Source organism: Ciconia boyciana, chromosome 1 (genome assembly GCF_034638445.1).
Source record: "Ciconia boyciana chromosome 1, ASM3463844v1, whole genome shotgun sequence".
Classification (NCBI taxonomy): domain Eukaryota; kingdom Metazoa; phylum Chordata; class Aves; order Ciconiiformes; family Ciconiidae; genus Ciconia; species Ciconia boyciana.
The window spans coordinates 147,149,497-147,166,507 of record NC_132934.1 but is presented as its reverse complement, the minus strand read 5'-3'; the positions used below and the strand labels follow the sequence as shown (position 1 = coordinate 147,166,507).

General features: G+C 40.8%; 1 protein-coding gene across 1 annotated transcript in view; it reads left to right on the top strand.

Annotated features, from left to right (window-relative positions):
- Positions 1–255: 255 nt before the first annotated feature.
- VWA3B (von Willebrand factor A domain containing 3B) overlaps positions 256–17,011 on the top strand; it is a 65,600-nt gene continuing 48,844 nt past the window's right edge. Inside the window, exons 1-8 of the mRNA XM_072853262.1 lie at positions 256–380; positions 1,774–1,860; positions 3,491–3,709; positions 5,566–5,660; positions 8,054–8,304; positions 10,392–10,551; positions 14,437–14,606; positions 16,503–16,627. Coding sequence (XP_072709363.1) covers positions 1,821–1,860; positions 3,491–3,709; positions 5,566–5,660; positions 8,054–8,304; positions 10,392–10,551; positions 14,437–14,606; positions 16,503–16,627 — 1,060 coding nt within the window. The 5' untranslated portion in view covers positions 256–380; positions 1,774–1,820. The remainder of the gene's footprint in view (positions 381–1,773; positions 1,861–3,490; positions 3,710–5,565; positions 5,661–8,053; positions 8,305–10,391; positions 10,552–14,436; positions 14,607–16,502; positions 16,628–17,011) is intronic.

Genomic DNA, 17,011 nt, shown 5'->3' with positions numbered 1-17,011 from the left:
TTTGCAATGGCACCCCCTGCCCGGTTTCTGCAGAAGGCCGCTGCCCCCCTCAGCCCTCCGTGCGCCGTTCGTGTGGGGTTTGGCGCTTCGGGCGGCGTGAGGCGGCTTCTCGGGCTGTAACGCGTGTGGGCTTTCCCGAGGCGTTCCTGTGTGTTGGGGCAGGCTGGTCCTACGGCCTCGGCACACACTGCCGCGTCTGTTAAAAACTCAAAAGCGTGCGGGGGGTGAAGGTTTTAGCAGATTGTTTGCGCTGGCCGGAGCGGAAGGGTAGAGGTGCCCACATGAACTCTCGTTCACCTTTCGAAAATAACTGGTTTTGATCCAGACTTTGGGCTGAAGGTTATCCTGGCTGTCATCGTTTTTGAACTCCAGGACTTGAGGTAAACTCGCTGTTTCCGTTGGAAGTCACTTCGTTTCCTTTCAAATGCTCATTTTCATACAGCGCCAGCATTTCATGTCCAGGTGCCGTTCAAGCAGCTGGGGATGGTGCTGGTGGCTAACATAAGGGAAAATGTGTCACCACACCTCTGGGCATCTGGAACATGAGATGGCACCTGGGATTCGTTCTCCCATGTAGGCTGCTGCTTGAAATGTGTCTCGGCTGTTACTGTGAGAGCATTGAGGCACTATTTCTGCAGTCTGAGAGAGAAATGGCACAAGTCTGGCAGCTCACTATGGGCATTCGCTCTCAGCATTGTCTTCTGTAGCAAGGGCTCCTTCTTACTGCGCTGACACCAAGTACTTGCTAATCAGGGCTTGTGCTGCTGCAGGGCATCTTCTGTGCAATGCCTGGGGTGTTAGGGTGCAGAATGGACTCCCGTTTTTTTAATGTCCTCCCTGCCTTTCACACTGTTTGTGTCTTTCTGCACGAACAGAGCACAACAGAGACCGGAATGGTTTATATATTTCTGTATGGGTATTTAAATCCATATGAGGGGAATAAATAGCTTGTTAAGTTCTGTAATGAAGAAAGAGGGAGGATGCTAAGTCTTTGGGTTATTATTTTATCCCATTTTTGCTTTTCCCATAGGAAAAGCTGCTTAATGACAATAGCTAGCATCTGGCCTGTTAGTGATTCATAAATATCCCTCATTCATTCACCTTATTTATTAAAAGAAGAACCAAGTAAATGGCAAAACACAATGTCTCAAAGCAATACACTCAGCCAGTATATGCTACCTTGCTTTGTCTGGCGTTTTGTTTTCTGTTCATATGTTGTGTCTTATTCACAGTTGGGCCTTATACCACATAGACATACATGTATACACACATAATTCTTTTTCTTTGTGAATCATCTTGTAGTCTTATAGGCAAAGTTATGAATCTCTTCACAAAATTGCGTCTCAGATACTCCCAGGTTTAGTCATAAATTGGATTATAGCAAAGGTAAGGTATAATGCAAAGCAATAATAGAATATAATACAACTGGCTGACAGCAGGCCAAAACACCACACTCATTTTTCTAGCATATCTGTGTGGAAACTTCCACGTTGGCTCTTTTTTATGATAATTTAGACGGAAGGAAGGGAAACCATATTACCAGTTTCCCACTTTCCCATTTCTGAGTATGGGGCTCCCTGTCATATCTGACTTCAGCCTTTCTTGACATGGGGAGTAGCTATCCTTTTTCATTTATAATATTTTCCTTGAGGAAAATCTTGATCTCAACCTTCTGCAGTTTTATCATTGCGTGGCCTGTGGAGGTGGTCTCCAGTTCATATTGACCTGTGCATGGCAATATTTTATTTTTTTAAAAACATAATAATTCCTCAGGTTTTTAAGAAGAAATCAAAGAGGAGCTGCCAATCAAGAGCTCTATCATGACTGGCAATCCATGTAAGAGACTTGCCTGGAGTGACCGTGAGTATTTCAGGACTATTTTTGCATAGATTCCATGTTTTCCTGGATAACTTCCAGTTTCATTTGCAGCATTGTGGTGTGCATGCTGCTAGCTGTGTACAAGCCATTCTGAAGCTGTGCCAGTCTCACCTGTGCTGTATATGGGGTGCTGTGCTGGCCTTTCTGCGTTTTTGGAAGAGGAAGCTGGGAATGACTGTTCAAGTGACTATAAACAGGGCCTGACTATATACAAAGCTCAAACAGCTGCAAACCTTCACCTGTCTCTCTAGAGTTAACATCTGTCACTGCTGCTTCTGTATTGAGCAGAGGAGGAGGGCTGCTAAAATGCCAACAGGCATGGCAGCCCAGTGCCCTGCTTGTAGGACTGATGGCTGTGAAAGAGCTGGTGCCAGTCTGCACCATATAGAAGGCTACCATCACTGGGAGGTGATTTATGAAGATACAGTCTCATTTTCTTTATGTATTATTAACTGAGGAACGGTCTATCTAATCAACCTTTGTAACCAGGTCAGTTGTTGTAACATTTGATCTTAGCAGAGAGTTCTGATCATATTCCATACTAGACTGAAGGTTATTTTTTAGTCATTAAAGATAGAAGTACCCTTCTTTGTATTTTGGACCAGTTTGATCCATGCGGTACATTTACAGCCAGCTTACAGTATATAGGCAATGGGGGATTGGGATACTCCAGATAATGTTGATGCTGGGGAAAATGGACAGAAGTATCAAAAGTCCACAGAAAATAAACTTACATACAGCAAGGGTATTTAATCAACTAAAGCCAGCTTAGCTCATGCAGAGTATTTTGGGAATGAACAGGAAATACCAAAGCCCTCCTAGAATCTCTGTGCTGAGGAACAGAGGCATTACTGTTGTTGTTGCTTCCATTTCTGCATCAACCACCCTCGGCTCTGGGCTGTCTCTGCTGCCAGTTTCAAGTGGAGCTAGCCCAGCCGACTATACATCAGTGCTGAGATAAGCTTGTTGTTCTGTAGAACTTAAAATGAAACTGGACCTTCATGTCCATGATTTCCTGTGCATGCACATGATCCATCACAGCCTTGAGCAGATACTGCCAGAACCATCATTTACACTTCAGGTAAATGATGTGAGGAGAGGGAGTTTCACCAGCCTTGCAATAAAGTCAGGATCTGCTGCTGGTGCTGCTGTTGCTTATGGTAGGGGTTCAACATGTAATTGTTCAGAAATCCTTGTTTATTGCATAATGCTTCTAATGTGTATGTAGTGATGGTCTGACAGTCTTTGAATGCCTATTATGAGTTCTGATTCCCAAGATTTAGGAGGGGTGTCTTAGGAGCTGGAAGAATTACCATTTGGCAAACTGGACTTAGCTTTCAGGGTTTGGATTTCAGCATACAAGAGACATTTTATTTAATAAATTGAAGGTAAATGTATATGGATGAATAAAAAGACATAACAGCAAGTAGATGTGTAGGACTGAGAGCAGCTTTCCAGATTAAGCCCATTGTTCAGCATAACAAAAGAAAACAAGAGGCGAGCTATATGTGTACAGAGTACCATGGAATACAGGTAAAGAAAGGAGACAATTCAAGTGAATTGTTTAGTTAAAGTATAAATATTGTGTTTCCCTCATTTCTTTTTACAACAGATGCCTTTGATTCAAAACAGACACAAGATCCCAAAGATTCCCATGAGGCCCACAAGAAGAAATCAGAAGAGAAGGAAAGGAGACTGGCGGTCAGTCAGTGGGACATGGATGTACAACCCCTCATTTCATCTTCTAAATGGCTTCAACTTCATGGGCTCAAAAGAAACAAATTGTCCCTATCCCAGATTTTGTCACAGATTGGATTCCAGCACAGGAAAGGTATAAGACAAATCAATAATAGAATAATTAAAAAACCCCTGACTTTGAATAGTCTAGAGGGTCACGCTCATTTTGCGCCCCAGTGTACACAGAGGAGATTTTCACATTATCTCTTATCTTATGATAATGACAGAAAGGAAAGCTGTATCCACAGTTGCTGACATTGCCAGTTCAGAGAACTGAGGAACTCCATCTCCTTTTGATCTGAGAAGGACTTAGAATCTGAGAAGGGCTTTCCATACTCAGCTGTACTGTTGCTTTACCCTAGCCTCCAGTTCAAATCCTCTCCAATTCAGCTATAGATAACACCCCATAAGATCTCTGTCCATTTTTAGATGGCAAATATAATGTATGCCGTGCCATAATCTGGGATCTACTAGTTGATCATCAGGGCTACCCAGCCTGCTTGGGGATAGTATATTATTTCCAGGGATCCAGCTTGAAGGAAGCAGTTAAATGTGATTAAAATTCAGACTGCTTTTTGTGCAAAGTCAGGCTATAGAAAAATGTTCCTTTACAGTTATCTGACAGCTGGAGGGAAAAAGTTTGCTAATAATTATTAATCACTGTCATAATAGTGCTTTGCAGACCATGGTAAGATATTATTTTCTTTGAAGAGCTTGCCGCCCGAGAAGTAGGAGTTGTAATGTATTGGAATTGTTCTAGGTTGCATAATTTAAGATTTTGGCTGGCTTGTGTCCATGGGGCATTCAAAGATCAACAGTGGAGATCCCAAAATCCTGTATGCTGTAGATGAAGAAGAAGCTGTTAAACAGGGTTAATGTTACAGTGTAGTTTTAGGAGCAGAACATACTAGCTTAGCAGGGCAGCATGCTGTACAGAGTAGCTGCTTTGTGCCATTAAATATTCCGACCCCTAATGTTTTCCTATCAGTGGAAAAGATAGGAGATTTTTTCTTACCTGTAGAAGATTTCTAGCTACTGAAAGAGCAGAGTGCAACTTTTTCTTAGTTGCACCCACTTCTGCACCTATTTAGTTGTGTAAGAGAACAGCATTATCTGTACCAGATTTTGTGTTTTGTTTGATGGACAAATATTTGCAAGTCCTGTCGTGAGGTAAATGGATAATACAGAAGTTTAATTGCCTAAACCTTTCATTTATTAAAGTCCCATGTAGCTTTTTGGCCTATAAATAATTAAATGTGGTTTTTTTCCCCACTTCTGACTAAACTGTCAGGGAGCAGCAAGAGCAGGGCTGCTCCATGGGGGGAAAATGAGCCAGGAGCCAAAGGGGACCACAGCCCAGGCAGTGCCCTCACTGACCAGGATGCAGTCCTGCAGCATCTAAGCACCGCAGGCAGAGCAGGGTGCTGTTAACAGTGTCCACAGACAGTCCCAGACAGGGTGAGGTGATGAACCATGTTTAGAGTCCAGCCAGGGAGTGCAGCCAGGAGCAGCAGGAGATGGAGCCAGAAACAAGACTGGAGACAAGGCCACAACATAGGTCTAAGAGCCACATCCAGGAGGCAGAATTGGAGACAAGGCTATAATATAGGGCTGAGAGGTCTATCCAGGAGAGAGGTCCACTAGCAGAACTTGAGACAGGTACACCTACAACACAGCTAAAGCAAAGACTGGGTGCCCAGGCCTGAGCGCCCTGTGAGTGGAAACCCCAGGTGAGGCTGCCCTGGGTGCCCTCAGGGACCCAACATAGACATAGCCAGGAAAAATAGTAAAACAAAAACATTATTAGAATTTCTCTCGAGTTTCTTACCGTCAAGAGTTCAATACAAATGCATGTGGCTCACACATGGAAAGTACGCACATCAACCTGAAAAATATGTTTGAAGTAATCCTTATGATTAGCAACTTGATCTTTTGTAACCTTTACTGTAGATTATGTGACCACCTTGGGGAAACTTGTAGCTTCTCGGTATGCAGATGGTCTGTTTCCTCAATACAAGAGAGCACAAGATGGCAGCGTGTATAATGTAAGTGTGACTGACTTGTAACTTCCCTGTGCACTTAGAAGTTGTTATCACTGTAGCAGAATGATGTGACTAAAATGTCTCCCTGTGGCATGAAATACTTATATTCTTTGTGAGAACTTTATCTTTTGATAATTTTTTTTCTGTTTTATCAAACTGTTAGTGATAACAATCAGTGGTAGAGAAGCTAGTTATCTTTTTCTTTTTTCCTCGCAAAGTCTTACGCTCTTGCCTTGGTGCAGCATTGCAGTAAATCTTTCCAGACAAGACTGCAGTTTCTAAGCAACATTTACCCTGACTTGAAAGAGGGAACACTTAAAAAGAAGATGCTCAGCCGAGTTAAAAAAAATAAAATTGTGGTCAATAAAACAAATGAGGATGCTGAAATAAGAAGACATAATGCGCTGTCATTGCTGATGCAAAACGCTGCTTTGCTTAGTGCCAGCGGGTCACAAAAGGCTCAGCTTACTCTATAGAGACAGCTAGCTGGATCTCTGCCCAGGCTCATGTTCTAAGGAATGTCTTAGCAACAGCTGCTGGCGGCCCCATTGTTAAGAGGATGGATTCTGACTGAAGAGATACGCATGTGAGCGAGGAGGGGAGAGAGTTAATGCATAAAGGATTTTACAAAAGCAAATGGCTTGTCATTTTTTCTGATAACTGGACTCACTTCTGAGGCACAAGGCTTAAATATGGAAAAAGAACCATTTCAGGGAGCCTTTTCCCCTCATTTTTTTCCCATTAATTCCACATGAAATATCTACATAATGTCTTTTAATCTTAGGAGATGTTGGGAGCAGTAGGAAAGACATTTCTGGTAGCATTAAGGTTGCAATGCCACTATACAAGATCTGGTGAGATATCATTTAGGATATTGTGTACAATATTGTGTACAGTTACCACAGATTGAGAAGAAGCAGTTCAAACCAGAACAGGTACTGGGAAGAGCTAGTAGGATGAACTGCAATGGAGTGCTCATCTTATAAGAAGGCTTGGTTGATGTTGATGTATGTGAGTAAGACTAAAGAAGACTGACAAAGGGTAGCATTATTGCCCTTGAATGCCTACAGAAAGGCAAATTACAGGGATGGGGAAAAGCTGTAGTTTTCTATGCTAAAAGGCATGCTAGTCCAAGAATAAATGGATATGAACTGCCATGAATAAATTTAGGCTGGACAGTCAGAAGTTTTCCAGCCTTCAGAGAAATGGGAATCTGGACTGGCCAACTACAAGTGAAGGGGTGGTGCAAGAAAACTGCTTTATTTTAAGATGGAGTTTGATCAGTGTAGTGCAATAAGCTTCTTTGTATGAGTCTGGCTGTCATAGGAGGAAACTGGATTTTCTAAGTGCTCCTTCCCAGGCCTACATTCCTTTGGCAGACAGCCTGAGACTCTGTATCTGGGAGGCACATAACAGGGCCCTAGCTGACATTAAAAAACAGAGAAAAATACAAATGAGAGGAAGAAGTGTGCAGACTGGCACACAAAATATCTTCTCCCTGAGAAATGTTCTTGTTTAAAAACATTTGTATCTCCAAGGTTTTGTACTTAGTCCCGGAAAAGGTAGTTGGAGGTAGAAGGTAGCCAGTAAATTAGCTTACATGGGTCAGAGATATTGGGGGAATGTCTTTATTGGAACCTGTGGTGAATTTTTAAACCCACAAATCATTTTGCATGGTGAACGTGTATACGTATATTCACAGGGAGGGTCTGCTGTTTATAATTTTAGTACTGAATCTAGGTTTTTCTTATTTTACTGATATGGCACAGGTAGTTTTAGTTGTTGATTGCAGTTGCCTGAACTGTGCAGTTTGCCTAAGCACCTTCCCACAAATAGTTAAGCTGTAATGCTGAGCATTGTTAGTGAAATAATAGTACAAACAGGAAACATTTTACATTTTCCTTTCAAATGCTAAAGACAAGGTGGAGATTGAAGTGCCCCAGAACCAAGCCCTATGCTCCCTTGTATTGCTGTACAAAATTTATAAAGCCAGTCAAAATTCTAGTCTAAGAAGGTACAAAGTTTCTGTGTCCTTGTTTGTTCACCCATCTGCTCTGCAGCCCTTTCTACATCCTAGCCTGTGTTCCGCTCATTCTAATTGCCCCAGTCGTGAGACAGACAAGTCAGACAACCCACTGGCACTGTCCCATGCTCGTATAAAAAGATTATGAAAAGCAATTAGGACAAAATGCAGTGTCTTTTCTATTATAGCTTAGATGTATTTGTCAAGTATTTGCTCTTGAAATAGTGGAAGACAAATGGGTTGTTTTCACTGCTACCTTGGCTGGTATATCTGGCACTTGCAAACCAGCTATTGCAGCTGTGCTAAGCTTGGAGCTGCATTTGTATTATTTGTTTTGATGTTCAATTTCTTTCTCTCCCTTATTTAAATAAAGCTGACAGCCAGAAAAGAACTGATTCTTCATTTTGTGGATTGTCTAATGGGAGCTATTGAGCTATATAAGCAGCGAATGGAATGGTTAACCAGTGAGAGCCGGCAGATATTTGGAGTGATTGAAGAACGGTGCATTGTCATTGTTTTGGATTTTGGCACTGCGGCTCCAACTGAATTTGATCTATGTCGGGATGCACTTTCTATGGTACTTGTGGAGCAGGTGACCCAAATTGCCAAATTCAACCTCATTCGGTAAGCAGAAAGAATCATAGAATCATAGAATGGTTTGGGTTGGAAGGGACCTTTACAGGCCATCTAGTCCAACCCCCCTGCAATGAGCAGGGACATCTCCAACTAGACCAGGTTGCTCAAAGCCCCGTCCAACCTGACCTTGAATGTTTCCAGGTATGGGGCATCTACCACCTCTCTGGGCAACCTGTTCCAGTGTCTCATCACCCTCATCCTTATATCTAGTCTAAATCTACCCTCTTTTAGTTTAAAACCATTACTCCTTGTCCTATCGCAAGAGACCCTACTAAAAAGTCTGTCCCCATCTTTGTTATAAGCCCTCTTTAAGTATTGAAAGGCTGCAATAAGGTCTCCCCAGAGCCTTCTCTTCTCCAGGCTAAAAAAAAGAGTTGTCCATGTCTGCCCATTGCTGGAGAATAAAAAGGAGTCTCATATCATATAGACATGTGTTTGGATAATATGCCTTCTGTAGTGGAAATTGTCCTGATTCATGTAATGGTAATATCTATAGATTTTCCACTAAGTTTCACCTGCAGTCATGCTGAGCTTGCTACTTCCATTTAACAGAAGACCATCGTTACCCTGAAGAACAGATAAAGACTAACAGAACCCAAATACTGATATATGCCTTCTACAAATGTAGCACAGAAAAACAGAAGGATAAGGGGGGCTTTACAATAGCAGTAATGCTCTTCAGGCATCTAAGTATTACAGAGAGAAACAGTGAGGTCCCATCTGACTGCCTAGGCATTCTTGTGTCTTTAGGCATTACAGGTTTCTGCCTTACAGCTAAATGTACACTCCCCTAAGTGCTGTAGGCACAGGCATAGTCATTTGTATTTCTATAGATTTCCATGGTCAGAGAAATCAGTAGCAGAAATAGGAAACAATACTAGATTTCCATAACAAAAGACAAGTGCTTGTTCCCTAACATGAGTAAATGAATTTGGGTTTAGTTACAGATAGAACAATAGAAGCAGCTATTCAAATTTATGTATGTCTGCACAAATTCTCATATATGCATAAAGATTTGAACGCGTAAGCTTGGCTTTGGATAGATGAGTGGAATTTTGTGGCTATGAAAAAAACAATGCACAAATTAGGTAATACAATTTTAAAATTGGTTCCACAGTGATAACTTGCAACTACACTGTGATTCTTAAAGTTGTTTTACCCAAGCTTTGTCCTGCAGATTTGATTCTGGTGCCCTATCTTAATTCTCTAGCTTGTGATACAACTGAGATTTCAAAAGTAGAAGATAACTTCCATAGCTTTTGAGAACCACATAAAACATTTTCTTTAAAAATTATCTGCAAAGCCAAGTTAAAATTGAGGCACAATAATTGTGTTCATCAATTTGGTTGTTTGCGCAGGAGAGAGACAAAGGACAATATAGCATACAAATTATCACTTTAAAAGAATCTTGGAAAGCATGCTTGTCTTTTAGATTTGCAGGAAACTCTTCAAAATAGTGCTTGATGGAATGTCACAGATACTGGAACCAGTTGTTTTTTTATTTGCTTTCTGTCTTTTTATGTACAAATGCACAGGCATACATGCTCATAAACTTTGTGCTTCTATACTGCCATTAAGACTAAGGCCTTTGATCAATTAAAATATCAAAAAGCTTAGCATCACAAGTTTTATTTTGATGGGTAGATAAAGATCAGCCTTACTACAAAAAAAGCACGTCAGTTAAAATTGTCTGACACAAAGGTCATGCCGCAAGTTGTGGAAAGAGACCTGTGGAAGCCAGATTTTTTTTTCCCTACATGTATTTTAAAAACCTGGTTGTGTTTTTATGTTTAGGGAAGATATGAATTAGGAACTGTTTTTAAAGTACTTTAGCTCTCTTGACCCTACTTTGGAAACAGTTGTCTCAAAAAAATTTCTTATAAAAATTACAGTATTTTTCTAAGGGTTTTATTTTTCCTCTACTTCTTTTATTGCAACTCTAGATTTAGTATCTGTGGTTTATTGTAATTATTACCTAAGAATATAAAAGAATAGTAACAATAGCAGAGCTACACTCTCTTGCTCTGCCAGCATTATTCTCACTGTGTCTGATTTATAGTTAATGTCATTTTCAGGGCTGCTCAGGAGCCTATGAAGTGGCAACAGAAATCTACTCCTGTGTCTGAGCATACTGTAAAGTCTGCTGTTACGTGGCTTTGGAAGCTGGACCATATGACAGCTGCCAGCCATACCAACTCTGCTGAAGCCCTGCTGGAGGCCATGAGTGATGAGGCGGTAAGCTCATACATCTTTTCAGAAGCCTCAAGTAAATCCAAGAATATTCAGTGCCAGACTGGCTACTGTGATTTACCCTGATGATTATTGCAAAGATTAATATTAATGATGGCATTTGGAAAGTTTTTTTTCCCCAAGTGTAACTGCATACTATGTTCACTGATGGCCGGTTTATGTAAATGTACTGTATTTTGAATGCAGAAACTTGTTTATTTTCTTTTCTAGAGTACACAGAATAAATAACATATTCAGTCATTAAGGGAAAGAGAAAACATCTTCCCTTCCACTTTGTTTGCCATATATGTTTTTCAGGACTTCAAGTTTTTTAGCAAATTGCTAGTATCAACATTATTGAAGACGGGGAAACCATTTTTATTTTGTTATGTATCCAAAGTGCTCATGAAAAATTAAATTTAAAATCCAAAATAGTGAGTACTGAGATTTATTTAAGCATTAACTCATGGTAGGGGTGTGCAAATCCTTTTTCATCAGCCAGGTTATAGTTAGAGTTTCTTCCAGAACAAAAAGACAAAGCATGCACAGGTATTCCTGCAATTAAATTCTGTCTGTTTCTAAAAGTACCATATTTATTCATTATAGCAGAGTCACAAGACGTAAAACATATGTGCCATCGTTTGAGCTAGTCACTTAAAACTTGTGTTGTTAAAGAGATATTTTATGAAATTTGCTTACAATGCACATTAAGTTCCCTGGCACCTGAATTTAACGGAAAATTGGGCCTACTGCGTGTGGACTAGAATCATTGGTTTTCGCTGCCATTAAGATCCATCCCTGTGCACAGATCCAATCCTAACTGCTTTGTAAATTCTGAGACATTGTTTGAAGGAGAAGGTAAATTTGGCTTGAGTTTCCTTCTGGTTCCCCATGCTGGTGGATTCTCATCCAGATCAACCTTGATGTTTGGAAACTGATATTAAAAAGGAACTGGGTGAGGAACAAATTGTGCAACAGTGAGATTTTTTATGACTGCTTTTTAAAATGCCTCCTTCATAAATTTTATTAACATTTTCAATTTGCAGTGTATTACTAATTTCCTGGTGGGAAACGAAAAAGATCGTATTTAGATTTCAGTATTGTCTGGATGAAAAAAAGGCTTGTTGGACCTGGTGGGTCTGCATATGAATAAATAGACATTAAAATCTGTCCAACAGTGAGACATCTGTTATTTTTTTCTGGACATTGGTGGGCTAATGGGTAATCTGGGGGAGTCAATTGTGGCAGGTGCTCAACATAAAACTTCAGTTACTCCTAAATACAGTCATTATCATTCATGACTGACAGTTCACTTGAGTGCAAGCTTCACTGTACTGCAGGCTGGGGGAGACCCCATTCAGTCCTAGGCAAAAGCTGCATACTTACTGAACAGTTGTAAATGATTCATTCCTCAGAACTGGCTTCATCAACAGAAGTTACTCCAAAACAATAGCTCTTTTTTCCCTACACTTGGCTCTTCCTGTCTTTCCTTTAGCTGAGCTTTTCTTCCCATGCGTGGTGACTCCCTAGATTTCCTTTCCTCATGACCTATCAGTCCCAAGCTCAAGATCACTCTGCTGTAAGGTTGCAATCCTTTGAGCTCTACCTGCCGCCACAGATGCATCCACAGTGTTAACTTGCGGTTCTGTACAGGTGCCACTCCACAAAGTGTGGGTCACCCATCCAAAACACACCTCCCCAACAAGGTAAAGACTGTGAGGAACTGTTCATATTGTTCTCCTTCCTGTGCTTGTATGAAGTTTGTTTGCTTATTTAGATGGCTGCATAAATTCTAATTTTCAAAATAGGAAGGACTAAATGGAAAGGTTTTGACCTTTCCTCACTAATCTGTAAGGAACATTTTCTTTGTGGTATGGTATTGCTGGGCTTGTAGTTAAGTAGAGTGAATTGTCTGTGGTTAGCAATTTTGTTTATTTTCTTCTGAGGAGTCCGTTCTGCATCAGCTATGCCCAAGAAATGTCAGCATTTTAAAAGTTGCAGAGGCAGGTAGTAAATCCTTTGGAGGAAGTGTGAAAATTGATATCCTTATTGAATATCAAGTTTATGAATTATTGGCAGTCTTAGGAGGAAGAGGGAGAAGATGTGAATCTGAAGGAACACAAGGAAAAGTGGTTGTGCAATATGCATGCATTCCACCAGGTCAGGAGCCTCTTCAGCAAAAGGAATACGAACAAGGTGTTGTCCAAGGACTGGGTCTCAGCTGGGAGAGCTGTGTGCATGCTCGGATAGCTTTTTAGCTGGATGAAACAGAGAGGGAACCTTGTAAAACTGAACTAAAGCACAGATAGGTGTAAGAGTTCTTTCATTTTGTTTCTGTGCACCTTTTTCTAAAGCTAATAAGTATTTTGTTAATCTTGCGCTTTAATGAAACACATTCATTCTTCTCTTTAACCTGAGTATTTGTCTAGCATTAACAGTGATTGCCAGGACACCTGGCTGACCACAGACCTGCTTGCTCTCAAGCAAGTGTGGTCTGTAACTATGGGCCCTGCCTCCCACATGGAGTGTCTCACTCCCTCTACAAGATCCAAGGGAAGCCCGAGGTGGCAAGGTGCTGCTTTGTTAATTTGCCTGATCTAGCCTGAGATTGAGTTGCTGCTTGGGAGAGATGTCTTCCAGTGCTGAGGATTAGCCCAAGTATTTGTGGCAAAAGGTAGAGGAGGGAGAGAGCTAGCAATTCAGAAGTCCATGTCAGTTTGTGTCAACATGCTTATGATGGGGGATGGTACAGGGATCCTACAGCCTGGAAGGTTTGAGTACAAACTAGGTAAAAGATCTTCATGTGCCAGTCTGTAAAAGATCTTCATGTGCCAGTCTGTTGGCTCAGGGAGCTGAAATAAAAATCAGTATCAAAGGCAGTAGTGGAAATGGATGAACACACTTGCAGGTGATACTGAATTTGCTTTACTACTGCATGAAATTATGTGGGTGCAGAAACATTTCCTCCGTGCCATCCCAGACTCAAATAGTTGTCTTCTCTTTTGTGGTGCATGTCCCGGGATTCCTAGTAATGTTTGAGTGTATTTTTTCAGTTAAACAACTATTTATCAGTTATTTACCAGTTGGTATGTACTGTGCCATAGGACTGATATGCTATACTTATTGTCTTGAACATCATCATGGGATAGCTGTTGTTACATTTGTTTTTAATTATGGTGAAAATTCAAGAAGCATACTTACCATGAGGATTGTTAGCATGGATAAGTGCAGGTAAATCCCTTATAATGTAATAATCAAGCAATAAGTAACGGGCATTTCTTCAACTTCTCTCTCTTCTTGCAATAACATTTTCAGGATATAAGTGTGTGTGGTCATAATAAACCTGCCAAGCTCCCTCTGCCTTGGGAAGTACAAAAAATACGAATTATCTGTAAATACCAGCAGTAGCATTCAAAGAATGATGCATCTTTCCTACCCTCAAAATACGTGCTGCCAGTGAAAGTATATCCGGTATAAAAGTTCCTACTGATTTTCAGCCCTGGCAAGCACCAACATAGCATCCCTCTTCATAAAAGTGGAATGTGGCACAGAGCCTTGTCCTGACTAATAATACAGTTGTCCTTCCTTACACCTCTCTTTGGTTTCAGTTAACTTCTGTGGAAAGGGGCTTGCAAGGGGCAGAATCAGACCCAGCAGCTGTGGGCCAGCTTCTCTTCTCACTTCAGGAAATTTTGTGTGGACCTCATCTGAATTACTAGCGTAAATGAGAGGGAGAACCAAAGATCTGAAAATCTTCTAGCCCAAGTAATGCATCGCTTCTAACCAAATTTTCCTACCAGTACTCAGCACAGGACAGTGCTTGAATAAGTACCAGGCATCTATGTAAAATGATGTCTTCCAATTCCCAATTTTTTTTCTCTTTAATGACAGGTTGAAGCCGTTTATTACTTTGCTGCGGGTGATGTTCCAGTGGACACAAAGCAGCTACTCCTTGAGAAGGTTTCTGATGGCCCCTGTCCAGTCAACACTGTATCTTTCAATGCTAGGGAAGATGAAACTATTATTTTTCTGAAAGAGTTGAGCCGCTTGGCCTCTGGCAGGTATGACAAAAGAGGCAGCACAGTAATGATTTCAGTACTTGTAAAGTGCTTTGCTGCTAGGAATGGTATCGGAAGATATCTGAATATAATCCCTATTTTACTCATGACGAAAATGAGACAAAGCAGTTCAGTAAGCCATCTGGGGAAACTGGGGAAATAGTCTAAGAGATATGACTAAAATGCAGGACCTACTTGAACAGACCAGCTTCTCTCCATGTATGTGCTCACTGGCTTGCAGAAAGGCCATTCCTTTTTTATATTGTAAATCGTCTGTCATCTGCTCCTCTTTTGAAGTCTGAAAAATTTCAAGGGAAAGGGTCACAACATCAACTGAAACAAGTTTTTATTGCATTGCTTTGTACTCTGGTAATATCCACAGGCACCAGCAAAGGATCTAGAGTTTTGTTGGACCAAGTGCCATACAGACATGTACTGAAAAGGTAATGCCTGTCCTGAATAGACAGATCCCGGAACAAGAAAAAATTGATGATGTGTTATCCATCAGGCCTGGTTGTATGGAAATGCAGTTCTGTACCCTGCTTTCTAGCATCTGTTTGGTATGGTTGGTGGAAACCGATCTATTCCATGTGGCTTGTTGGCTACTTTATCCTGGGAATCAGCTGTGTGGTGAGAATCAGCCTTCAGTAGAAAGCGATAATAAAACTTTAATCTTGATTCTGATATCAAAATAAGGAAAACAAACAAACAAACACAAAACCCCACAATACTAAACTCATGCTGAACAGCAGGAGGGCAGTAGGAGTCAGTAGGTGTTTGTCTGCTTAACAGAAGTCACCGTACAGTTACAGAGCTGTGAAATGGCTGCTAGCTCCTTCTGTTTCACTGTTGTTTGTGCAAGAGTGGGAAGACCTCCAACAGTAGAAATCTCCCAAATGACAGCAGAGCGATTGGTAAGATGGCAGCTGCTTAGCTCTTTTATAGCCATCTGTGTTTAGAAGTAGCTTTTAAGAGATGGAGTGTCTGCCAAAAAACAAGACTGTGGGAAAGTGTTATGTTTGCTCTGGTCTGGTGTGTGTCTAAAATGATTGTGGTCATTTAGAACCATGGTACCTCCATGATACCAGGTACATTGCCAGTCACCATCCTTAATTTTCTTTTGTTTTTACCTCCTTTATAAAAGGAAAGGGAATGTTTCTTGTATGGTAGAGAAAGAGGCAAGAAGGGTTGTGGCAGGGAGCTGAGAGGAATCATTTTGTTTGATGTGATTCCCCCTGCTTTTTACATGAGTCTAGCCTTGGTGCAGAGACTTATTGGGATATCTTGCTGGTGGGTATTTGTCCATTAATTGTCTATAAGTTTAAGTCAGCTTTCCCTTAGGAATGGCCAAGTTCATGGGCTTTTCATGGCTTGAGCCTGTTTCTAGTGTAGTTCTGTTTTAGAAATGCATCTTTTTCCTGCTCTGAGAGCCTTTCTGTTTTGACAATGAGGGTAAATGAAGTCTGCTTGATTTCCTGATTTGTATGCCAATAATGAAATAATTGTTCCTGTTGGGCATTCAACTGGGAGGATAATCTGATAAAAAGGTGTTAGTGTCATCTCAGACATCTCAAATGACATGCTTGCTCAGCGTGTTAAAAGCATTAATTAAAAACAGATTTCCAGGAGATTGAAAAGGAAGGTGCCTTAGAGCAAACGATACCAAAGTGAAAGGATATTCTTCATGATAAGATTTCAGAATGTACATACATGTATATAAAAGGTTTGATAATATTCATAGTGCTGTTGTAGTTGAAGGTTTAGGTATCTTGAATAGATAAGCAAATAATTCCAAAGTTGTATACCACTATGATCTTGCATGTGTGACATACATCTCGTTACAATTAGGAAAGTATTTATGTAGTTTACGTACTGGTGAAAACTCATTTTGTATTGCAGATTCCATGCTTTTGTGGAGAAGAATGACTATAGAGATGCTACTGGACCTGCACTAAAATGTGAAGAGGATGGAAAAGGTCTAATTCCCCTGAATTCCAGAAAAGTGAACGGGCGAATGCCACTAGGTAGACAATACAAAAACCAAGATGATACTGATTTTCTCAGTGAGGTTTCAGAATAGAAATATAATATAGGAACTTGCTAAGTGTAAAATCAAAAGAAGCCTTCTGTGGGCATGGGTGGGGTGAGGACAAGACTGGCCAAATGGAAATTCTGTGGGTGGGAAAGAGACAGAAAGGAAAAGAGAGAAGTGAAGAGAGTAGAGGATGTGCATGTGAGAATGAAAGAAGTGAAAAAAGGGAAAAGAAGAACAATTATTTAGGCAGATGAAGAATAGTACTGGTGTGCTTATGCCAGTGACCTTGTGGAAATGTATAGAGAAATGGCAGAAAGGAAGAGGAAAAGTGTGGAAGACCATCTGATACAACAGCCACATCAATACAGGCCAA